The sequence below is a fragment of the Cucurbita maxima genome, unplaced genomic scaffold, assembly GCF_002738345.1.
Source record: "Cucurbita maxima cultivar Rimu unplaced genomic scaffold, Cmax_1.0 Cma_Scf00013, whole genome shotgun sequence".
In the NCBI taxonomy this organism is placed as follows: Eukaryota; Viridiplantae; Streptophyta; class Magnoliopsida; order Cucurbitales; family Cucurbitaceae; genus Cucurbita; species Cucurbita maxima.
In genome coordinates this window covers 4651324-4676553 of record NW_019272029.1, presented here as the reverse complement: position 1 = coordinate 4676553, position 25230 = coordinate 4651324, and the positions used below count along the sequence as shown (strand labels likewise).

The 25230-nt window shown below is 35.9% G+C and overlaps 4 protein-coding genes across 4 annotated transcripts; 2 read left to right on the top strand and 2 right to left on the bottom strand.

Annotated features, from left to right (window-relative positions):
- The first annotated feature begins 487 nt into the window (after positions 1 to 487).
- LOC111488524 (clathrin interactor EPSIN 3-like) lies at positions 488 to 9836 on the top strand. The gene is made up of 14 exons (XM_023136297.1): positions 488 to 597; positions 1673 to 1796; positions 2895 to 2946; positions 3090 to 3169; positions 3284 to 3362; positions 3634 to 3717; positions 3823 to 3968; positions 4664 to 5017; positions 5759 to 5800; positions 5880 to 5978; positions 6067 to 6218; positions 7125 to 7297; positions 7467 to 8706; positions 8793 to 9836. Exons 2-14 carry the CDS (start codon positions 1762 to 1764, stop codon positions 9506 to 9508), a joined length of 3252 nt encoding a protein of 1083 aa, XP_022992065.1. The 5' UTR covers positions 488 to 597; positions 1673 to 1761; the 3' UTR covers positions 9509 to 9836.
- Positions 9837 to 10004: 168 nt separating this feature from the next.
- LOC111488632 (protein WHAT'S THIS FACTOR 1 homolog) lies at positions 10005 to 12021 on the bottom strand. Its single transcript, XM_023136490.1, has 2 exons — positions 11840 to 12021; positions 10005 to 11514 (listed from the first exon to the last, which is right to left on the bottom strand). Exon 2 carries the CDS (start codon positions 11438 to 11440, stop codon positions 10112 to 10114), a length of 1329 nt encoding a protein of 442 aa, XP_022992258.1. The 5' UTR covers positions 11441 to 11514; positions 11840 to 12021; the 3' UTR covers positions 10005 to 10111.
- Positions 12022 to 20076: 8055 nt separating this feature from the next.
- Positions 20077 to 20901, top strand: LOC111488740 (histone H3.2). Its single transcript, XM_023136667.1, has one exon. It carries the CDS (start codon positions 20149 to 20151, stop codon positions 20557 to 20559), a length of 411 nt encoding a protein of 136 aa, XP_022992435.1. The 5' UTR covers positions 20077 to 20148; the 3' UTR covers positions 20560 to 20901.
- Positions 20902 to 21092: 191 nt separating this feature from the next.
- LOC111488671 (solute carrier family 35 member F1-like) lies at positions 21093 to 24870 on the bottom strand. The gene is made up of 11 exons (XM_023136563.1): positions 24402 to 24870; positions 24123 to 24217; positions 23172 to 23229; positions 22829 to 23023; positions 22670 to 22746; positions 22495 to 22577; positions 22355 to 22406; positions 22214 to 22282; positions 22051 to 22137; positions 21911 to 21972; positions 21093 to 21350 (listed from the first exon to the last, which is right to left on the bottom strand). Exons 1-11 carry the CDS (start codon positions 24517 to 24519, stop codon positions 21224 to 21226), a joined length of 1023 nt encoding a protein of 340 aa, XP_022992331.1. The 5' UTR covers positions 24520 to 24870; the 3' UTR covers positions 21093 to 21223.
- Positions 24871 to 25230: the final 360 nt, after the last annotated feature.

Below are 25230 nucleotides of genomic sequence, written 5' to 3'. Positions count from 1 at the left end.
GCTTTAATACCAATTTGTTGAAATTGAAATCGCTCTAATACCAATTTGTTGAAAAATATAAAGTCGCTCCGATACCAACCACAAAATAAAATGCTCGCTCTGAATCTGACTCGTTTAAGAAAGTTTGGAAAATTAATGTGTCTACTAAAACTCTTAATTTTCAATTTTACTTGTAATATATTCATGAATGACAAAGTAAAAAAAGGCTCTACCCATGAGCGATCTTCAAGTCGAGTTGCTATTGACCTTATTATTATTATTATTACTATTATTATTATTATTATTATTATTATTATTATTATTATGATTATTATCATTATGTAAGTGATATTATTATTATTATAATTGAATCGGATGATTCAAAATTCTAACATTAAAATTAATGTAAAAAATTAAAAAAATAAAATAAAATAAATAAATCCCTTAATTTACTGCGTGTAAGTTGCGGTGTCTCCTCGTACGTCCTTTCTGTTTCGTAGCTATTTCTTCAACGGAGCCTTTCTAATTCCCAACCATTTTCAAAATTCTCTCCCTCTTCCACCTTCCACCTTCCTCTCCAACTGCCTTCAGATCCGCCTCTTCATTCTGATCTCCGGCGTAAGCATTTCCCTCCATCCGCCTTCCTCTACCATCTTCTTTCATTTTCCTGCTTTCCTTTCAGATCTTCCCATTTATTTGTCTTTTTCCATTCTCATAATCCGTTGCATTCTTCTTGATTCACATTATTCATCCACTATTCCTGTTGGAAATTATTTTTTCAATTCAATTCGGCTGCCTGTTGTTCGTTCTTTATTATTATTATTATTATTATTTTGGAATTGATGATCAGATCAAAGTTGCATTGAAATTCATAATCTCCATGCTTCATTTTTGTTAATTTGTGTGAATTTTGGTTGGAAATCTTCGATTCTCTTCCACCGATATGAATTTGTTTTATACTTTTCATAATGCGAGATGCTCGTCTTGATTTTTGGTTCGATATTTTTCGTCCTTTTGGCAGCTGATGCGTGAATGCTGCATATCTATCTAGAGTTTGTAACGTACATTTTGTTGTATACTTTATAATATATATATATATATATACGCCAATGGGGAATCTTGCGGAAAGGTCTACTTTGGATTCATTTGAAATTCCTGACGTAAGCTTGTAATGTAGATGAAAATGAAGATTCCTTCCATGCTGTGTCCGATGTCAGATAACCATAATTTGAAATTGGAGTTATCTGTAGTTTGGAGATTTCTATGAAGTTGCAATTTCATCGAAGTTTCTACTTTTTAGTCCATTGTGCAAGTTCCGGCGTTCTTAGAAGTAGTAGGGTGTCCATAATTCTAGGTGTCTCTACTTAGATTATCATTTATTTTGTCAGTGATGGAGTTGACATGTTAGTTTTATTATTATCATTATTATTGTTCGTATTGAAGAACTGCCCTTTTTCCTTTTGTTAGGTTTAGAGATCAAATTTTGACCTATGTTTATCTCTTTCAAATTTATTACATGCCCTAGAAATTATATTCCTTTATACTGTTTTGACTTGAGTTTAAAATGATATGGTGCTCCATTAATGTATTCATTACAGCTATGCAAATTCTAGAGTTTTCATGATTCATTTGCTTGATTTCCGATATATATTCCAAGCTTTTAAAGACTATTACTTGTTTTTCTCTGAAACAGCCCAGAAATTTTGAGGTGAGCTTCACTTAATTTTTCTGTGGAACTGGTTGGAAGGAGCTGTTAATTTCGGTACCATCAAGGCATCAACAATGAAGAAGGTCTTTGGTCAGACTGTTAGGGATATGTGAGTAATATTCACATTTTAATGCTGAAAAATGATTTCATCACTGCAGGTCATGTTATTGCACCCAAAAGAGAAATGAAAAGAAAATTCCTAGTACTGGATAATGTAGAGCGTGTTTGGTTTTTGGTTTATAATTGAGGGATATAAATTCTATTTCAAATGTTTCTGAAATTTCAATCAACATTTTGGTGGAACATCCTAAATGATTTTTAAAGATCTAGATAGTGAAAGTCAAGTTTAAAATAGATCAATTTTTTTAAAAAAAAAAAATAGGAGTTTAAATTAGAAAATAAATTCTACAATCGTCTATATAAACCTTTTCCAACACAACATTAATCGAACTTAACATATAAAAGAATAGTGTGTACTTAGGTCAGAATTTAAAGGTGTATCTGTAGTTAGTAGAATTTACATTATAATCCATTCTAGTTGGGTTTTTCTAAGTTCAAGTTTTCTATATTAATTTTTAAACATATATTTAATCAATCTGCTATAGAAGGAACAAAAAATGCAATATGTGGAAAGAGTTGTAAAATGAAGCCGTTGGAAATAGTTGAATCTTAAATTTCCAACAAAAGATATAGAACTGGTTTTGAAAAAAGGCAAATAAAATAAAGTTCTATCTGATAGGTTCTTAGAAAACCAGAACACTAGTTTAAATAGTACTTAAATGATCCTCTCACTAAAGTCACCAGGGAAGGGCCGTACAATCATCCAGCCAAGGACCGAAGCCTCTCTCCCTAGTCTAGAACCACCTCAAGCTTCATGGAGAAACTCTATGCAACTCCTAGGCATAATACTTGTGAACAAAGATATGATCGGGAAGTATATGAAAGTAGCTCTGAACTAGATATTTTAAATTAAACTGTTTTAGTTTTTCAAGAATCAAGAAGTATATGAAAGTAGCTCTGCAAATTTTTGATTCAATGCTCTGTGCCTAAGCCTAAAATGATATCTTAACAAGCTTTTCTGTTCCTTTGTTAAACATTAATTTCAGGGTCCGTGTTTTGAGGTTGACATTTTCCCTATCTTTGTGAACTTGCTTCCGTTTCTGCATATTATTTACTTTAATGGCATTTGTATTTCATTTTCTTGCAGTAAAAGAGAAGTTAATAAGGCTGTGCTTAAAGTTCCTCGACTAGAGCAGAAGGTTTTTTTTTTTTTCTCCTTCATGATTTTCTTGAGATCTTCTCTTATAGTTGCTCCTTACGCTGAAAATTGTTTGAAATGTGATTCATGGTATTTAAGAGTTCTAACTCTGACATTAAGGTCATTGCTGTCTCGGCCTAGCAGGTTCTTGATGCTACTAGCAATGAGCCTTGGGGCCCTCATGGATTACTTCTTGCAGAGATTGCACAAGCAAGCAAAAACTAGTAAGCATTACGTGTTTCTTTCTTCTTGATTGAAAACATAACCTGGTTTTCATGAATGTTTATTACTACCTACCTGGAACCAGTAGAGAGTCTCATTTCTAAACCTTAATGCAGCCATGAGTATCAGATGATTATGGCAGTAATCTGGAAGCGTGTTAATGACTCTGGAAAAAATTGGCGGCATGTATACAAGGTTTGATTTCTTTTCCATTTGACATTGGATCACATACGTGCAGTTAACTCTTATTTTCCTCAAAAGTTAATTATCTTTGCAGGCAAAAAAAAAATGTCAGCCTTCGTCAAAATGTTTTATGTTTTTTTTTTTTTTTTATGTCCTTGAAGTTTGATTAGATTATTCAAGGAAAAAGAAATCTTTATTTTCTTTTTCCTTTTCTTGCTTTTTTGAGGGTACAATTTTTTTTATTTTTTTCTTGTTTTAAAGAAGAATACATATTGTTCTTCAGGGTTTAACTGTCTTGGAGTATCTGGTGGCTCATGGATCAGAGCGAGTAATCGACGATATCAAGGATCATTCATACCAATTATCAGTAATACAGCTTCTTAGTTCTTTGTAACTACATGTTTAATTAGTTTTCTCCATTTTCCGTGAATTTCATTCTGTGTTTCTATATATTATCTTTTTCCCACCACAGGTCTTGTTCAGCTTTCAATATATTGATTCTAGTGGAAGGGATCAGGGAGCAAATGTCCGAAAGAAGTCACAGAGTCTTGTGGTTCTTGTGAATGACCCAGAAAGAATCAGTGAGATTAGGCAGAAGTCTAATTCTAACTGGGACAAGTGAGTGTAATCCATAAAACAAATATGTGTGTGTGTGTGTGTGTGCGTGCATAGGAGAAATTTAATAGAGAAAGAAGCAGAGAAAAGATAAAAGGTTAAAATAAATTTTCTGCTTCTTTCTCTATTAAAATTTTAAAAGATAAATTTCTCCAATTTTTTTTCTTTAAATTTCTCCAATTTTCTTTCTGAGAATTTCGTACATGGCATAAGTGTCTGTTATTTTACTGCATGCAGGTTCTTTACCTAAAGTTTGGGGATTAATCTTGTATAATAATTTGCTTGTCATCTGTTCAATTTTTTCTACTCCTTTCTGGGTCATCTACTTTGTTTTAATATTGTTTCCCCTACTTTAGAATCTGCATCTTCAAAGTTATTACTCCTGCACAGTGCTACTGTGTTTTCTGTTAATTTCTCAAACAAATTTCTCTCTGTAAAACATTGCATGAAAAGCAGGAGCCTGCGTTTTAACCTGGTGTACCTGGAGATTAAATATAACTTCTGGCATGAATGAAATCCTTCATTTATTCTTCTTCTTTCTTCTTTCTTCTTTCTTCTTTCTTCTTTCATCTTCTTCATCCTCCCCCTTTTTCTAGGTTTTTTTTTTTAGTATTTGCTAAAATACTTTCATCATTAAGATAGTTCCTTATAATTAATTTAGAATGGCGTCGCTGAATGATTTTGGCATTTGTATGAAGGTTTCGAAATCCATCATTTTCTGGTGGAGCACATAGACCAATTTCAAATTCTAATGCTGGGGGGTATGCAGACCGTTACGATGATGATTTTAATGAGGGAAGCTATGGAAGCAGGGATGAAGATAGGAATGGCAATGGTTTTGGAAGGGAAAGAGAATATGACTATAGGGATGATGACCGTGGTGGGAATTCTAATTCAAATAGACGTGATAGAGATCACTATTTCAGGGATGGTGAAGAACGTCAAGGAAGAGATAGTCCCAGGGATGATGATAATGGGGGACGAAGAAGTGTTGATGATCACCAGTATGGTGCAAGAAGGGATCAAGATAAAGACCATCATGACAGTGTTCGGTATGTATTCCCTGTTACTGAATTATTCTTTCACTATTATGTAAAGGAACACCTTTTTTTTCTTTTTTTCTTTTTTTTTTTTGAGATAGGAAACATGGAGAAGATACCAATATATAAGGCCAACAGCCAAATAAGACAACCTAAACGGCAAAGGGACAAGAGTTCCTTCAAAAAATAAGGGATGAAACAAGGCCCTCCAATCGTGGTTGATAAGGAAAAAGAGAGTAATTACGGAAAAGAGAAAAAAAAGGACGAGGACGCCAATTAGATAGATTGGACCAAAATGTCACAAAGATAATCAACAAAGTTTGACCTGTCAGAATCTTCTTGCATTTATTTCCGTCAAATAGACAGGAAAAGGGGATTCAACGGAACTCTTTAGCTTTGTGCTTGATTGATACCACCAAAACAAGATCTCAGTTTATCAATTTTCTGAGAGATTAGGGCAGAACCAAAATAAACCAAACCAAACCCCTGACAAATTCCAGACATTTGATACAAATTTACCATCAGTGAAAAGGTGGGAGAGGAATTCTTCCTTACTATTACACAAACACAAACTTGGGAGAGAGGTGAATATAGGTGTGCCTCTTTTCAACATTATCTTGGGCATTAATGCTGCTAAGAGCTACCGTGCAAAGCCAAATTTTAATATTTTTAGAACCAATTCGTTCCCAGATCAAGCTGGTGTATAATTTTGGCATGGGCTTGTACTGAGCCACTTATTTCTTTTTCTTGAAGTGATGGTAGTGGAAGAGATGATAACAGGTCTCCAGATGTGAGGTAATTCTTAATAATTTCATGGAATAGTGGTTTAACTGAGTTCTATGAATCACATTATGAGTTGAATCTCTTTTGGCAGGCGGCGTGATCATAAATTTTCAGAACAGAACACTGGTGCACCTCCAAGTTATGAAGAGGCAGTGGGTGAGTCTCGAAGTCCACCAGCTCATAGTGAAAGGTATCACTCTTCTGTTGCTAAAGTCTCTTTCTAGTTCTAGCAGTTTTAATAACCATTTAGTTGACTGGATATCTTACTTATTGGAAAGGGACCAAGAATCCTCAACCTCATCTCCTGTTACATCATCAGCACCTGTTACTAGAGCACCTAGCCAGTCCAGTCCGGTACATGGTGCTCCAACACCTACAGACCAGTTAATTGGGACCTTTGATGAATTTGACCCTCAAAGTTCGGTCACAGGTACAAAAAATTCTATTAGCTTTTTGCTATTAACCTCAGGCTGACTCCATTTAAACCTAGCTACCTATACTTGGTAATCATCCTTGTATGAGTCTTATTGCTATTGCGACATCTAAGGAGGAAGATTAACAGCTCTAAAGTTAAAACTGCTAGATTTAGATTTCATTTGGATAGAGAAGAATCTCCCCCTCCCCTCTTCAGTATTTTGTGTAGTTTGGTTTTCATAAGGTTGCTTCATGAATATAACTGACGTGAAGTTGAATTGGACATACATCACGGAGGGTCATATGGTTCGATCAAATGATGCCTTGTGACATAGATACATCATGTTTCTTTATGCATGTGTAATCATCAAGTATTAATTCAGAGGGTATATTTTAAATGATGAGAGGTATTTGGATGCTAGATATAATTAAGTGCTTCCCTATGTATGGACATGTGTCAATGCTATGCATGTAAGGAAAGAAATAGTAAAAGTGATCAAATAAAATAAATAATTAGTATATTTCATTTTATCGTTATGGTTAGCCTACATTCCATTGTCACATTTTAACGTATAAGCTATACATGATTTGTGTTCTGCAATAAACATTTCCTCTCAATTTATGACTGTATCCTGTTTCTTTGCAAGTCTTTGAGTATCAATTAAATGCATAATTCTATTGAGAGTTGAGAGGCTTTGAATTCCAGCCCGATTGTGTGCAAAGGTTCCTTACATAACGAGATAAAAATGTTAAGCATGATAGAAATAGTTTATGTAAAGGTCATTTTGCATACAATCTTATCAAAGATAACCGCACATGTACCTGTTTAGGATAATCCACTCATGTGACTCGCATCAAACTATTAGTTATCACTTTGTTGATTCTTGGCACTAAACCACAAATACTTCCTCTCTTTTCTTAGCTGCTCCAACTACTCCACCAAACAATGCTGAGATGGACTTACTTGGCTCACTGGCCGATTTTCCTTCAAACCCACTGGCCATTATGCCAGCGGCATCTGCAAACGTGACTGGGGCCTTTGAGACTGATTACCACATGAACTCTGGTGCAGGAAACTCGCAGACTAGTAATCAGGTAAATTTTGATGGTTTAAAAGTTCTTCATTCACATTGGAATATTAGAAGTGCCCGCTCCGATCAAATTGACATCTATTCATCATTCTGTACGTTTTCCGTTATTTATTGCAACTAAGTTGACATTTTTCATGTATTTTTCTGTGCACTGTTGAATTATGTACTTGCAGAGTTTTGAAGATCCTTTTGGTGACACTCCTTTTAAAGCTATGACTTCTGATGATGGTGCCCCTCAATTCCATTCACCTGCTACGACAGATCCTCTCCAGTCTTCTCTTCACCCAAGCCTTGGACAATCCAATTCTTCTACTTTGACTAATCCTTTCCAGTCTTCTCTGCACCAAGGCCTTGAACAATCCCAAGGAGCTATCCCGGAAACAAACCAAGTCTCTAATTCAGAATTTGGTAATGCGTTTTCTGCTTCAACTAGTGCATCTGGCTTATCCAGCTTGCAAGCACCATCAGACCCACAGTTCCTTCAAGGGCCATCCACTATTTCGGACCCTGAGATTGATATACTGGCAGATATTCTACCTCTTTCTGGACCTCCATCTAATGCAACATCCCTGCCAACTTATTCATCCACTGGCGACCAGCCAGCATTGCCAACTACCTTCTCAGATCCTGGTCAACCTCCTGAGAAAAATTTTACAGCTTTAAGCAATCAGCCTTCAGAACCAAATGCTAGTTCCTTCCTTAATTTGCATGCCCAATCAGGAGCTACAGCATCTTTGAACTCAAATACAGCTTTCCAGCCTCAAAGTGCATCGACTGGACAGTTTGGATATGGATCCCCACAGGGAGGAGCTACAGCACCTACTGGACAGTTTGGCTATGGGCCCTCGCAGGGAGGATCTGCAGCACCTACTGGACAGTTTGGCTCTGGGCCCCCACAGGAAGGATCTGCAGCACTTACTGGACAGTTTAGCTATGGAGGGGGTTCACAAGGAGGATCTGCAGCACCTACTGGACAGTTAGGTTATGGAGGGGGCTCACAGGGAGGATCTACAGCTCCTTTCTATCCACAGATGGCCTCAACCAGCAGCAGTCCAAATGCACAGGCAAATGGGGGTGGATATTTAGTACAGAATGCAGGATTTGCTGCTCCTGTTACTTCACAAATTGCTCAGCAAAATCCAAGCGTGCCAGCTGCTCCACTTGGCAGTGGAAACATGCAGCATCATGGTTTTACATCCCCGCCGATAGCTTCACAACCAAAAAATGATGATTTTCTAGGCAGCATTCTTCCGCAAGCTGGACCCCCTCAGGTTCCTTCACAACAAGGTTTTCCCACGTCAACAGGATCGCTTTCAGTAGCATCTCAACCTCCTAAGGGCAAGTTCGAGACAAAGTCAACAGTCTGGGCTGACACTCTTAACAGAGGGCTAGTTGATTTGAACATATCTGGGCGTGAGTTCATGCTACCTTGAATTCTTACATATATGCATCGCATCTGTGTCTCTGATGGTTGACTAAATATGTTCCTCAATGTGCAGCTAAAACAAATCCATTATCTGACATTGGAGTGGATTTTGATGCCATAAATCGGAAGGAAAAGAGGATGGAAAAGCCTACCACAACCGCTGTAACTTCTACTATCACCATGGGTAAAGCTATGGGATCGGGTTCTGGAATCGGTCACGCTGGTGCAGCTGCCCTCAGAACTCCACCAAACTCCATGATGGGTTCAGGTATGGGTATGAACAATGCGGGCATGGGAGGGGGGCCCTATGGAGGAACCAATCAACCCATGGGAATGGGTATGGGGATGAACAATGCTGGCATGAACCCAAGCATGGGAATGGGTATGGGGATGAACAATGCTGGCATGAACCCGAGCGTTGGAATGGGTATGGGGATGAACAATGCTGGCATGAGCCCGAGTGTGGGAATGGGTATGGGGATGAACAATGCTGGCATGAACCCGAGCATGGGAATGGGTATGGGAATGAACAATTCTGGCATGAACCCGAGCGTGGGAATGGGTATGGGGACGAACAATACCGGCATGAACCCGAGCATGGGGATGGGAATGAATCCCGGAATGGGAATGGGAATGAACCCTGGCATGGGCATGAATATGGGTATGGGGCAAGGAATGCAACTTCAATCACCAGTAGGATTTCAGCCTGGATCCAATGCTTCGGGTAATTATAATCCGATGATGGGTGGTTACGCCCCCCAGCAATCATATGGTGGTGGCTATCAATAAACCAAATTCAAGATTCATATACATTTAGAGTGTAGTACCAGTTTTACTAGAGAAATGATGTTGTCATTGGGAATCCTTCAGGTTGCACATCTGGTGAAGAGCAAAAGCTGCGTTTCATTCTTTTCTGTGAAAGCTGCTAAGATTTTTGCATGCTTTTACATTTCTAACGACGTACCAAGAGTTCTAACAGGTGAGCTACTAGTTGATAGATAATGTTCATATTCTTTATGACAATTTGTATACAACTTTAACATTCATAAATGAGGATGTACCTCAATTTTATTATCGACGTCGTAGTATACGTGCAATACTCTACCTCTTTTGTTCATGCCACCATAGAAGGAATTATACATTTTTCTGGTACTTCATCTCTTTTTCAGTGTCGATTCGACTTATTTGCTTGGAGTATCAGATTCAGAGAAATTAAAACGACTGATTGAAACAAACTAAATGACTCATCTCTCTAAGATTTAATCAAAATTAATGACTAAATCATCTTTTACAACTATAGAAACCAATTGAATAAGAACAAATTAGATAGAAGAGTACTCTAAGATAAACACAAACCTTGTTGATGGGCAAGTTGCAAGTTACTGCAAGACTTTAAAGAGTTTGATCAACTGCTGAAGAAGTTGGTGTAGAATCATAGCAACTTCTGAAGCAGTTGTTGTCGATCGGGTCATCTGATTCCAAATCATATTCCGAAAGCAAGTTATAGTCGGACATTTCTTCGGAACTGTATCGAGTTTCATCTACTTCATCACAACGAAAATGTCCAAATGGATCTTCTTTTTTGTATAAACCTCTGCTTCTATCTAGTTGACCTTTCCTCAACATGTTTGCAAATTTTTCCCTGATGCTAACAAGAGGGTGCTTCTGCAGAAGCTTGTCACCGTCGTAAGCTTCTCGAAGGATTACAGTCTGTGTGTCGTCCTTCTTAGAGATGTAAAAGATACCAGGATGACGCTCGAACACTTTTGTGAACTTCTGAGGCATAGAGAACGGTTTGCGGAGGTTGCTTACGTTCTTGCGTTCGGTTTTCTTTTGCAAGGTAAGGTGGAGAAGTTCATGAAAGACTCCGACAATCCTCTTTTCGGACACATCGGTACGGGGATCCAAATGGGAGGCATCACAATATGGAGAAGTGTAAGGAAGCTTCTGCCATTCTTTTAACCAATCCATACATTTTCTCCTCAATCCAAAACCTCTTGTGAATCCAATTGGAAAGGCCAAACAGCCATTTCTTACGTCTTCTTCCACCTGTTGGGAACCAGCGTTCTTCTGCAGTTCAGAAACAGCAAGATCATTTTCCCAGGATAGAAGTTTCAACCCGACTCGATCATCACGGAGCTGGACAAATGAAAACAAGTCATGGTTATATGGAATGAAAGAGTTCTGATAATCATATGGCAGCCCCATGTCCCATCTCAACTGGTCAATTGTCTGTAAAGGAAGTGTCGTACCACTCGTGAGCATTAGCAATCTGCAAAGCCTAGATCGAATATCCGTCCAACATTGTCGAACGACAACGATTTCTTCCTCATGAAGCTCCCTAGCCTCTGGAGTTAAGCCAAAAGATGGCACAGGAGTGCCTGCACTGTCACGAATATGTGACTCATGAAAGATAGAAGGGTATCTCCTAATAAAGGTAGACATCTTGACATCATTCGGAAGACCAAGCTGCCGACGATGGCAACGCAGACGGTAGATCGGTACGCATTGTTCAAGACTTGAAGAGATTATGGATACAAGAAAGCAAACAGCCTTGAGGTCCTTCTCAGCACTCACTACAGAATCTAAGTCTTTATCTTTCACCCATTTCAGTTTTATGTTTACCAGATAACGACTTTGCAGGTGATTTAAATTCGATCCTCTCTGGTTTTGACACGGGAAACCACAGAACTTAACCCTGCTAAACAACCAACTCACCATCTTCCACCATTCATCAGAAACATATGAATTCCAGCAACTTCAAATATTTTGTTAGAAAATCGATCACGACCCACCTAATAGATCATACAAAACACTCAAAACCAAGTCACAAATTCCACCAACGCCAACAATATTCATGGCCAGAGCCACAAATAGTAAAAAAATTGGAATGTTAACGTATTGGGTACTGATTGCACCACAAGTTAAGGTTTAAAGTTGGTTAGTTTCCGATGTTTCAAGAATCCAGATCAGTTGGGCATTTCGTCGAACACTAGTTCGGCATACCTTGCGACGTGTGAGATATAAACTTACTAGTTCCAAATCCCTTTCCTTCAGGCAATTCATATGAACAACATGAACAATCTTGCACTTCAAATTGGAAGATGGATCAAAACTTACAGTAGAAGCGTGATTAGAAGTCAAATTGCTGGAGCCGCAACAGCCATTTCCACCGCTGAATCTGTGTAAGCAGCTCAAAATTCCTTTGGGAAATCAAAGTGCGAAACAAAGCTTCAAACAAACAAAGGCTTCAGGGAGAGGTAAGCACGAGAGATCATCACCGTTTTTTCAATTTACCAACAGACTTTCCTAAGACTGATTACGACCGGACTTCTTTAAATTTTAACTTCAACCCATCTTATAATTAGTTTCTTTATTAATTTATGGTTACCTTTTGCTAAATTATTTCTTCGTTGTAAGTTTGGTTCTATGATCTTTAAAAATAATAATAATAATAAAAATAATTATGACGTGTTAATTAGTCAATTAGGATTAATTAACGTGTTAGTAAAAAGTTTATTTTCACTAATAATATTATTTACAATCAATTAATTATTTATTGAGACTAATTTTGATTAGCTTATTCATTATAATTTTAAAAGCAATTAAAATAAAAATGGTAAATAATAATAACGAATTAAAATTATTTAAAATATTTAAATATTCTTTCATAATAATTATTTATACATATTATATAAATTATTTTCTTATTATTTTATTAGTAATTTATCATAATTATATAAAAATTTATAAGTATACCTCATTAAAACAATTTATTCTATTATATATGGTATTTGATTTTTGAAATGTAATATGTATAATTAATTATTTTATTCAATTACTATACTAATTACTTATAATTAAAAATTTATATAATCTTATTAAAATTATTTAATTATAGATAATTATTAACTAATCACAACAAAGCATGTAGTTGATGATGCAAAATTACGTTAGAGATCCAAGTACAAAGGATCGATATATCTTAGGCACTTGGAAGATTTTAAGCAAGAACATCGTTCACAATTCTTCTGAATGTTGAGATATTCTCGAGACAAAAACGAAGAGAATTTAAACATGTTGAAAATATTCAAGACTATGTCAAATATCTCCGGGCTCATGTTAGATATTCGTGATAATGTTAGAAAAAGACAAGGTCTTTTGTTTTGTCAAGGGGTTGAAGTCGTGGAAAAAGTCTAAACGAAGATCTTTCTATGGCTTACACTATAGTCAAACGTACAATTGTTTGATATTAACAATGATGAATCCAACGATGTAAGGTGAAGACAGACTTCTTCAATTGAAAGAAATAGAAATTACTGATTTACTCAACAAAAAGTGTGAGAGGTGACCGACTTGAAACTCGAGTAAGAGACTATGAATCTTCTAGAACAAACATAGAGGTAAAAATCCAAAGAAGAAACCACCCAACAAAAAAAATTACAATTAGGGAGCCGATCGAGAGTTTGAATGCCATAAAGGTAGCCTTCCAAACCTTCTAAACCAAATTTGGAACAAATTCAACAAAAATTGAAACACGGCTAGTCAAAAGCTTCGAAAACTCCCACATGGAAGCCCTAAAGTATTTATGTGTTATCTAAAAGAACTAGATTAACTAAATTTGTATGACAACCCTACACGGGTGAATAGGGTTTAAAAAAAATTAATTAATTATGGTATTTTTTTTAGAACCTATTATTCACCAATATATAAAAAATAATAACTCAAAACAATAAACAATTACGAAAAACCTATCCATCACAATAATAATTTCAAAAATTAAATAGAATAAAGTTGGAAAAAGTAGCATGGTAGTTTTATAGTGGTTCTGTCAAATACGACCTACTTCATGATTCATGAAAATTTAAATAAAAATTTCTTGTCTCTTTCCTCGAATAAAAGCAAAACAATAATACCGCTCTTTTTACGAGTTTAAGAGCAAACTTCATCATTTTCACGATTCATGATCAAACAGTTATAAATGTTGGGATTTTGAAGAATACACCACAATTGTCTGAAATAGTAAATTTATAATTTGAGTACTCACAACTATATTGTTACATATAGTTGTGAGTGTTGGAATCGCTATTCCAAACTTTATACTGTGGACATTTTAATACACTAAAATTATTAGTAATTAAAAACATGTTTGTTATCGTCAAAACATTAATTAATTTGAGATCAATGGCCAAAATGCCAACAATTCGATCAAGCGAGAAACTTGAGTTGTCAAATTCACTTTGTGATTGTCAAGAAAGATGACTTTGATATCGTGTTAAGGATAGATTTCCTACTCTAACACAAAGTCATTCTCATACGTCTAGTAAAATGCTTAGGAGTTGCATGATTCAACCCCACCCTTATTCAAACTAATACTCCATAACCAAAAGGTATAAAGATAATGTCAGCATTACAACTGAGTAGAGACACACTTCATCAGTGGAGACCCATCTCCAAATGGAGAGGGGATGTGAGAAGAGAATGGAGAACATTTTTTTTCGTTAAATAAATGGGTTCGGAGATGAGCTAATATTCCTCATACCCGTCCCCACCCAATTTTCCACCCTACCCCACTTAATATAAATATATTTTCAACCCATATTAAATGGCTATGTTAAAAAAATAAATTACTTAATTTTGAGATTCTAATCGTAATATTTAAACTAAAACTATAATATAGATTTTTTAATCGTTAAAAACTATGTTGTAACATAAAAATTAAGATTTTTAGAAATTATGTTGATAAAATATTTTATATATATATATACTCGCTTATGAAATATATTGATTTATTAGGATTTTTTTACAATTTTTTAAATAAAGATTATATTGAAAAATGAAAACTTTAAATAATTTTTTAAAAAAAAATAATAGTAAACAAAGAAAAATTGTCGGTGGAAATCTCTGCCGTGATTCCAGCAAAAATAAAAAGAGATTTCGCCAGATGAATAGTGAAATAGGTAGTAGGGATGGAGATGAGGAAGACTTCCCGTCCCTGCTTTGCCTCTTGAACATCTCTACAACTTAAACAAGGCATACCCATAATGAACCCACTCTCGTTGTCGTCTCCATGGTTGAAGATGAAAGTTGGAGTGAGCCAATTCCAATAGTGATCCAGCCGTTTCTAGGAAACACCATGACATGGGGCCAGAAAGTTAGACTAAGGGTTTATGTCTACCTAAAGGGATAGATCACAATATTAATTTATTATAGGGGTAAGACCGCCCGTTAGAAATATGTATCGTACAACTCAACTCAAGCTAACAGAGCTTTATAAGTAGCTAATGCCTTGTTGAACCTCAAATTCATTAGACCCGCAAAAGCTCATGTTAATCAATACGGGTATGTTAGGAAGAAGTCCCAAGCCAACAACTTCACCAAATTGTGGTGACAAACCTACGAAGTAGCTCATGCTAACTTAGAAAAAAAACATCCAAACGGTTGAAGAAATGGGTCAATCGGAACCACAAGCCACGAGAACTCCAAATCGAAAAGAATGTTCTAATCAAGCTTGCCTGGATGAGAATGAACCATATTGTCCATGTAAGTAAAACCCTACCATCCCAATCATGTTGACACCAAACACAGTAAGGTGACATAACCACCTACCATGATGAAGAATCCACTTGGTTGAGAAGATGCAACCGTTGACAAATCAAATAGGTATAAGAGGTTCTTGTAACTCGAAGAGACTCCTTGTTGCTAAGATCAGCTAGAAACATTTCTAAAAATCTGAGCTGCAATCTTTATTATTGGTTTCTGGAGAGTCAGTTGACAGGGACATCAACTAATTAAGTGAGAGAGGATGTTCCGATCATGCTTGTCCAGGAGTTACTTGCGGCGGCATACCCATTTCAGACCATTTTTTACTTGCTTTCATGTTAATTAACCATTTATGGTTTTTTTTTATTACAATTATGTATGTATTATAATTATAATTGACATTTGTAAATGGAGATTCTTCGTGGAGTAAGTCCCAATGAATTAAATAAACATATCTAATTAAAATGTGATATTTTGGGATCAATAAGTTATTCGTTACTTGATCGAGGTTGGAAGATATTTTTTCTCACATCAAGTAAACAAAGTATCATCTTGTTGATCAAATATCTCAAGTCAAGAACACTTGTTTGAAATTTGAATAACTCCACAAGCAAGGTAGACCATGTTGAACTAAATAATTCTATATGCAACCTAAACTACATAGAATTGCAAAGAAACTTAGTCATTGGCTAGAGGAAATCACAAAGGCTCCTTCTACTACATTTTCCAAGTGTACTTATAAATACAACGTACATGACTTTAGCCTCAAAATGAAACTATTAAAGACATTTCATATAATAGCCCAATAAAAAAATAAAAATAAATAAATAAATAATTAATTAATTAAATCAAGAAATAAAAATAATCATAAAAAAATAGTTAAAAATAATAATAATAATAAATAAACAACCTTTGTACACTAACCTCTCTCTTCCTACAATTATCTCTCCTCAATCCACATAGGAGAAAGTAATCATTACTGGAGAAACAAAAAAAAAAAAATAATGGTCAGATTTACAAAAATGAGAATGACATTTACCCAGTTGAGATTCACCAGAAATTTAGTGAAATAGATTTGATCAATAAGTTATATATTAAATCTTCATTTTCTTTTATCCTATTTCTTTTTTAGAAATCATAGTCAATTATAACTAGATTTTCATTAAATTATCACGATAGTTTAGCTTTGAGTTAGAAACTAAATGTCAATCATTTACATGAATTCTAGTAAATCAAGTCAGATTAGTAATATTAAATTAAATTTATATGAGTAGTCAAATGAATAGATTAAAAATAGAATCCACGTAGAAATTTGGAATGCATCAAAACAAGATTAAAAGGCAACAAAATAAACCCAGATAAAAAAAATTCAAGAATTAAAATCCACAAACTATATATTAGAGAGAAAAGTAAATACTAAAAGCCCATAATACAGTAACATGGAAAATAAGATTTTTAATAAAATATAATTGTAGATATATATCAAGACTTTTAACAAGACGAATCTAAATTAGAGAAATAATTTTATAGGGTTCAAATTTGAAACCAATGTCATGGGCTCACATAGATTGACTTGAATTTCAAATGACAGAATCAAACTTTCTTTTAAGGATATATTCGTGACAACAACTTAAGCTAACTAAGTAAGTGGCTCACCCGTCGTAGGTTACACGTTGTATGTTGTATGTTGGCACGTGCCATTAAATTGTATGCTAGACTGTTATGCTTGAATACGTAAGCTTGTGAAATATGAATGTATGCTATTTAGTATGATGTGATGTGTTGTGCTTATGATGTTATGATGTTCCTAGATGATTCTGGCATTGATTGTACGGTATATTTGAACATAAACAGCATGAAATGTATGACATGAAATTACGGTAAATTGCATGAAATATAACCCTGTTAGGATTATGTATAAAATGTAGACTAAAAATGAGAAATGATATGTTATGCACGAATAATGATAGCAGGGTTATATTTAATAATGTTGAAAACAGAAAAATGTTGGGACCTCATGCATTATGTATGCTCACGCATTAGTGGGATACTCCTATTTCTTCACGAGAGGACGGACGCGTACATCCATTAGGTAGGCGAAGTATCGTTATGTTTTACATAATGTTACCGTGACAGTTAAGGAATTCTAATGGGTGTCCGGCAAAAGTTGAGCTACTAGAGAAGGCTCGCCCGACAAGAAAAGGGGCCCAGCGGTGTGCCCCTACTCGCACGTATGGGCTGTGTGTAGCGTATATGGTACACATCCAAACTGCCCAATTAGAATAAGTGTCGTTGGAAAAGAATAGTCTGATTGGTCCCATCATAGCATTTTGCATGTTCTTGTTGCATAACCCCGATAAGGGGTCACTTACTGAGTATTCTATAAATACTCAAACCTCGTGCTACCATATTTTTCAGATAAAGGCAGGCACCCATGTGAGATTGACGGCGGCATCGCACATCCCGAGATTGTGGCACATGCATAGGGTAGTTGCTTTCCATTTCGTAGTATAAGTTAGTATATGTTGAATTTCATTTGCATTCATAGTATATGTTAGTTTAGGTTGAATTCTCACTTGCATCATTAATATAGGTTAGTATAGGTTGAACTGTAATTGCATAATAAATTATAGGGTAGTATAAGACATTTATTTCAGCGTTGTTTTTTTTTTTTTTTTCTTTCCCTTGTATTCGTTATTCATGAGGTAATAAAAGGCAAACTTATGTCGCATTTATGATAAGAGCCAATTTAAGGTAAATACCGCATTTTAAAGTATAGTAATGACCTTAGATTAAATAGGCAAAAAATTTAGGGTCGTTACAGACTATGATGTAAATGTAACATAAAATAAATAAAAAGTCTTAAAATATATTAATGAAATACAATAACCCTAAATTAGTCTAAATTGCAATCCACCCAAAATTTATAACAATGAAACTTCATTTGTTTCAATGTGCCAGAATTGAAATATCTTAGATAATTTCAACACCATTTTCTTCACATCTTCAGTGAAGCATATTGTATGATTGTCTCTTGGTTCATATCAGATTGAATCTCCTTGGTAAGTCTTTCTTGCTATGACTCGAACACAAGGCTAAAGGCCAATGTAAGCCTCTATAAGAAAATCGCCAAGAAATTGGAGAATTATTTAGACTAGAGATAGAAAAGTACCGAAAATATTTTAGCTGAACACACGAGTCCTATTTATAGAAACTTTGGAAAAACAGTGAAAACAACCCACCCAACTACTCATCTACTTAAACATTAAATTCCATCTCTTGAAATTATATTGCTACCTCTCTATTTGATTAATCCCCAAAATGGTGAGCATATGATCATTCTATAAAGATTAAATTTTCGTGATTCAGGCTTATACAAACTCATTATTTAAGATATTTCCACTCATATGTCTTTACATAAACGATTTGAATCAAATTATTTGTAACAAATGGATCGTATCAGCAATGATATCAGGTAAATGCACCCAACCTTATACATATACTATAGACCATTTAGATTATTATTTAAACATGATACTCCTATATGTCAACTATATAATGTTCCGAATTGCACTAATAAATTTTTCATACCAAGAATAAAATTAAATTGCGAGTAAAATAATCAAAATTATTGTTAGCATTAAATAACTAATTAGGAGCCCTAATATAAATCCTAATAATGACATGTCTATGTAATTTTTTTGTTGGTATATATTGGAGAAATTTTATTTAAATGAGAGTGTTCCTAATGATAGGAGGATTAATAAAAGCTCAAAAGAATTGAAAGTCAGTACTTATACTAATTAGGTACACCTTTATTTTTCGGTGGCTCAATCATAGAAACTCTATGGTTAAGTGTTCTTTAACTGGAGCAATTTTATGTTGGATGACCTCCTATAAATTTTTTTGAGATGCATGTGAGTGAAAACAATCGTGTGGGTCTGTGGGGGATAGTCTTCACTCTTTAAAAGTGAGGAGTAGATAATGTAACAATGTCGTAAGGGATGCAAGAGAATGCTGAGACCATCAAGTGTCGAATCTGGATTCCAAATCTTAAGCATAAGGGCATGTAACACCGGAGTAAAGGAGAGGTATATGAAACAACCGAGATCACATGTGAATTAGAGTGATCATGACTCATGAGGATAGAATGAATAATAAAGGCTCAAAAGAATTGAAATCACTATCTACACCAATTAAGTGTACCTTTTTTTTTCGTTGGCTCTATCATAGGAACTCTATGGTTAAACGTGCTTTAGAAGCATTCAAGTTGGTTTGTGGAGATGGTCTTTATTCTTAAGAAGTAAGTAATAGGTCACGTGACTATGTCGCAGGAGAATATCGAGCCATCCGATATTGAATTCCGAACATGAGTCATTACATTTTTAGGTAATGTGAGAGGAGAATAGCTCATATTTGTTTTTTTTTTTTTTTACACTAATTATTTCTATACTTATTTAGAAATAATTATATATAATTTATTTTAATAATATTTAAGAAGAAAAATAATTTGATTTAAGAGATTTTAAATGAATATTTAATGACTAAATAATTATCTTAATATTGATACAATTTATAATTTAAAATGTAACTTTTTAAAAAAAATCCCAAAAAAACCATGGCGCCAAAACAAATCCTTTTTGTAGTTTTGGTTCCCCCCTCCCAAATTTTCATCCGCCAAAAGTCTGGATCGCGATCCGCGTGATTAATTCTAAAAGAGATCTCAACCGTCAATACAAACTCCAATCGACCGTCCAAAATCACCCTCCAAACTCCCCATAGTCTTATAAATACTCGTCTCTCCCAGTCTTCAGCATCAAAATATTGCAGTTTCTTCATTCACATTTGCGTTTTCTCTAAGAAGCTTAATTTCCTACGACGCGTCAATGGCTCGCACCAAGCAAACAGCCCGAAAGTCCACCGGCGGTAAGGCTCCTCGCAAGCAATTGGCGACGAAGGCTGCTCGGAAATCGGCTCCGGCGACCGGGGGAGTTAAGAAGCCGCACAGATTTCGTCCAGGGACTGTTGCACTGAGGGAGATCAGGAAGTACCAGAAGAGCACCGAGCTTCTTATCCGAAAGCTTCCGTTCCAGCGGCTGGTCAGAGAAATCGCTCAGGATTTCAAGACCGATCTCCGATTCCAGAGTAGCGCCGTTGCGGCACTGCAGGAGGCGGCGGAGGCCTACCTCGTCGGATTGTTCGAAGATACTAACCTGTGTGCGATTCATGCTAAGAGAGTCACGATTATGCCTAAGGATATTCAATTAGCGAGGCGGATTAGAGGTGAGAGAGCTTAGAGAGCTGTGAAGTTTTCGATTAATGGTGTATGTGAGAGAATTTGAAATGTAGAATCCACGTTTAGTTAGTCTGTATTTGTTTTGTTTTTGCTTCTGTGGATTTTCTCTCTAAGATCAAATTGAGAATATATTTGATATGAAAATCCTAATTATGTGATCAAATTAAGCATGTGATTTAGGTAACTCTTTTGGTTTCTGTGGATTTTTGTTGCTCCTACCATGATGGGATCAATAATTGTCAAAACTTGTGATGCTCAAAATCTAGAAAACTTGAAAAGATTATCTTCTACCAGACCACATTTAGCCTTGCTCACATCCTAATTATGTAATCTAGTTATTACATGCTCGGTGGTCTAAATGTCTATTGCAATGGCTTGAACGTACTAGTTGATCTGAGTTGAGCCATAGTGGTCTCTGCATTTGATTTCCAATGAGATGCTTGTGAATTCTTTAGATGAATGTGATTTGGTTGAGATTATTGGGGAAGATTTCAAAACTTTCGTACTTTATTATTGGCAATAAGCAATGAGATGTTGAAGAATGAGAGCCCATCAAAAGGCCAACAAAGAATAAGTAAACTCTAAATACTTATTTCTAATCCATCCTAGGAACCACACTACTTATTTCTCCTAAGATTTTCATTTTTCCTACCCTCTCAGATCTTCTAACTGCTGCCTGCTATTCCTAGTACCCGTTTTTCCGGTGGACATTCCTTGTATGGACGTTTATCATGCTCGGCTTCTTCATCAATGTTAGTTCGACGTCGATCTTCTCCTTCTTCTCTCTCACCCCTGTGCATTTAGAGATTCAAGTTCAGGTAGTAACGAGAGCAACATAACCATGGATTACAGTACCTTTTACAAGCGTAAAACTACAAATACGATTCTCAATCCTCAGGGCAAATGCAATAATGGTTTATGTAGCATCAGTTCAAAAACGCTCAAGCAATGATCACTTTACAAGAAAGAAAGGGCAATAAAATACATTATTTGTGAGATCTCACATCAGTTGAGGAGTAGAACGAAACATTCTTTATAAGGGTGTGGAAACCTCCTCCTAAGAGACACGTTTTAAAAACTTTGAGGGAAAGCCCAAATAAGATAATATTGACTAGCGGTAGGCTTGGTCCGTTACATTATTGTAGTGGCTAAGATGGTGATTCTCATACTATATTACAATATACATCTAACATGACCCGAAATATAAGAAATTCATCAGTAACCATCATGCAGGTAATCATCCATCTGAGAACACTACAATAAAACTTCCCTAGGGGTATATATGCTTACATTATGAGCACTTTCCAGGAAATGTAACGTAAAAAGAATGCAGAATGATAGAGAAGACATACACTGAATAAGTAATGAGTCCAATGATAACAGCAGCAAAGGCCAAATAGTAAAGCCAATCAACCTGCAGAAACTGACTTGATTTAGACATACAAAACACCCAATACGACACATGAACACAAAAAACCAAGTGATCACAGACCTTCTCATGATACGCGACGACACGAATCACAACGGACCACATGTCCGAGGTGAGCAAGGACAGGTTCAACATTGTGGATCCACTGATCTGTGAAAATATATATGTTCAGAACCAAATTGCAACTTCACAGTTCATTCAATATGTGTTCATCAATAGCACGTACCTGAAGTAATACAGGGACGAGCGAGTAGAAAAAAAACATAGCCGCAGAGAATCCAGCAAAAGGAATGGCCTGAAACAACAAACAATTTGCTACACATTGGAGTATCAAATTCTAGAACAGATTAAGAGACAGAGAGATTACTGCTTCTGCAGTCCATCGAATGGATCGTAACTCCTTGCGCTCGATTATGCTTCTATAGAAACCATCAAGGGAAACATAATACATAAAAGACTGAACAATTCAGAATAGGCCCATTGAGACAGATATAAATCTAAGGATACATTTGGATAGCACTGATGATGGCACCGAAGCTACCTAACATAGCCATTAGCTCAACTCTGTCAGCATTCTTCACCAGAAATTCCTTCACCAGACAGTCAAATTTTGACATTTACAAAGTGTTCAGAGTAATTGTAAGGTAAAAAGGTAAATGCTAGTGCATAGTTGCAGCCTTACCTCGCTGACATTGGTAACAGCATAAAGGGTAGCACCAGCTATAACAAGAGCATCCCCTTTAAGTGGGCTGCTTCCTCCTGCAACTCATTATTGGTGCATGTGAATACAAGCAAATATCAATTTGGGGGGTAGAGGGCATAAAGGGACTTGTGTCGTTACCAGCTCGGTCGCCAGCATGAACATCAGAAAAGATAACCATGACGAGGCCAGCAACACACACGACAACACCGCCTATCTTCCTGAATCTGTATTTTGTTTTTAGGAAAATCCAGGTGAGCAGCATCACACAAGGGATTGTCCAACAATCCAGCAGCATCACGCTTGTTAAAGATGTGTATTGATATGCCTTCACAACTGCATCTCAGTTTTGAATTATCAAACATTTAGGCATAGTTTTATGAAGCTACAAACCAGAAGGTTCTTAGTTTCATCATGTTTTATAAAGCTTGGTCTGTATATTTCTCCAAGAATATAGGCAGCAAGACAAGGAAATTATCCGTACCAAGGTAGTTGGCTTCTACATCTACCAATCCTAAAGGTATGTAGAAGTACCATTTTGCCTGAAAGATTTAGAAAGGAGACAAGTAAGAAATTCACGCATCATAGATTTGAATAGCATGCAATAGAAATTTCTGTTATCAAGCCAAGTTCAACCATTATGAGTAAGATCACACAACACTTGTAACGGCCCAAGCCCATTACTAGCAGATACTGTCATCTTTGGACTTTTCCTTTCGAGCCTCCCCTCAATGTTTTTAAAACGCGTCTTCTAGAGAGAGGTTTCCACACCTTTATAAAGAATGTTTCGTTATCCTCTCCAACTGATATGGGATCTCACAATCCACCCTCCCGAGACCCAGCTGCTAGGGAGAGGCTTCCACACCCTTATAAAGAATGTTTCGTTCTCCTCTCTAATTGATGTGGGATTTCACAATCCACCCCCCTCAGGACTCAACTGCTAGGAAGAGGTTTCCACACCTTTACAAAGAATGTTTCGTGCTCCTCTCCAACCGATGTTGGATCTCACAATCTACCCCCTTCGAGTCCCAACTGCTAGGGAGAAGTTTCAATGCCCTTATAAAAAATGTTTTGTTCCCCTCTCTAACCGATGTGAGATCTCGCAATCCACCCCTGTCGGGACCCAGCTACTAAGGAGAGGTTTCCACACCCTTAAAAAAATGTTTCGTTCCCCTCTACAACAGAGGTAAGATCTCACAATACTTCACATCTCTAATTCAGCAACTAAATCATTATGGCATGGTAACAGCCGCCTTTAGCCATCTAACTAAACAAGGTAGTTGTGTAGGAAGTGAGGCTAGATCGCCTGAAAAACCTCATCAACAACATGACAAACATTCAATTGCTTAACTTCTTACTCCATCAACCATCAAATTTCAAGGGGTACTCATTCAATCAGTTTAAAAGATATCAAATAAACAAGTATCACAATCACCTTGAGTGCCTTTCTACGATAGAGCACTATACTTCCATAGACAATAGCCAAAAGGACGTAGTTTATAAAGGACTGTGATGTTGGTGCATTAATTCCTGCACAATAGGATTAAGTATTACCACTAAATCAAAACGATTAAGCTGAAGTACATGAAGTTTAAACCAAAAGTAATTATAAATACATTGAATCCTCATATTCCCAACTCAGAATAGCACATGAAAATTCAATTAAAAAAAACCATAAACAAGAAGAAGATGCAGAAAAACACGAAGAATGCACCTCTTTTAGCGAGTTCAGAGGATGCAAATCCAGTGGAAGTGATAAGAAGAGACAAAAATTGTCCCAACCCAAGACCGATTAGAGTCTTCTTCGTGCAAAAATCCTTGAAACTCCTCATTATCGTCGTTTCGACGCTCAAACAAGATTAGAACAGATAAATCGCACAACCCAGAGAACAGGAATCCAAATTGAAGGACCGGTTACAGACCCAACTGAAGAACAATCGATGCAGTTTTCATTCGGAATCTAACAATTTGAAGTACTGGGAAAGAAGGAACAGAATAGAATTCGGTAAGCAACAACAGATGCGGCGTGGAAATCGAGGGTTGAGAAGAGTTGGCAATACGAACACGAGTGATTACCGGCGTTTGAATGTGAATGAGCATCTGAATTCTAGAATTTATGCTGATTTTGGAGCTGTTGTTGGAAAAGGAAAAGGAAAAGGAAAAGGGAATTTTGGTTCTTAACTCCACTCTGTATATATATATATATACACATAGACGTTATACACAATTGGGTATGAGATGGAAGAACTTAATAATTTAGGAATTGGAAGCGACGGGACGAAAAGGGTTGCAATTCATAAGTGGGAATTGAATTTTTTTGGATTTGGCGACAAATATTAATGGATCGGATTTCCATTTTTGACTTTTGATTCTAATGGTCCGTGAAAGCGTATCAAAATTTCAAATATTTTATTTTAAAACAACACCAACAAACACCACATTCATTTTATTTTGCCCTTATTTTTTTTTTATTATTTTTTTTAAGGGGAAAACTCGACATAAACACATATAACTTACTTTAAGATGATAATTGATATCTTATT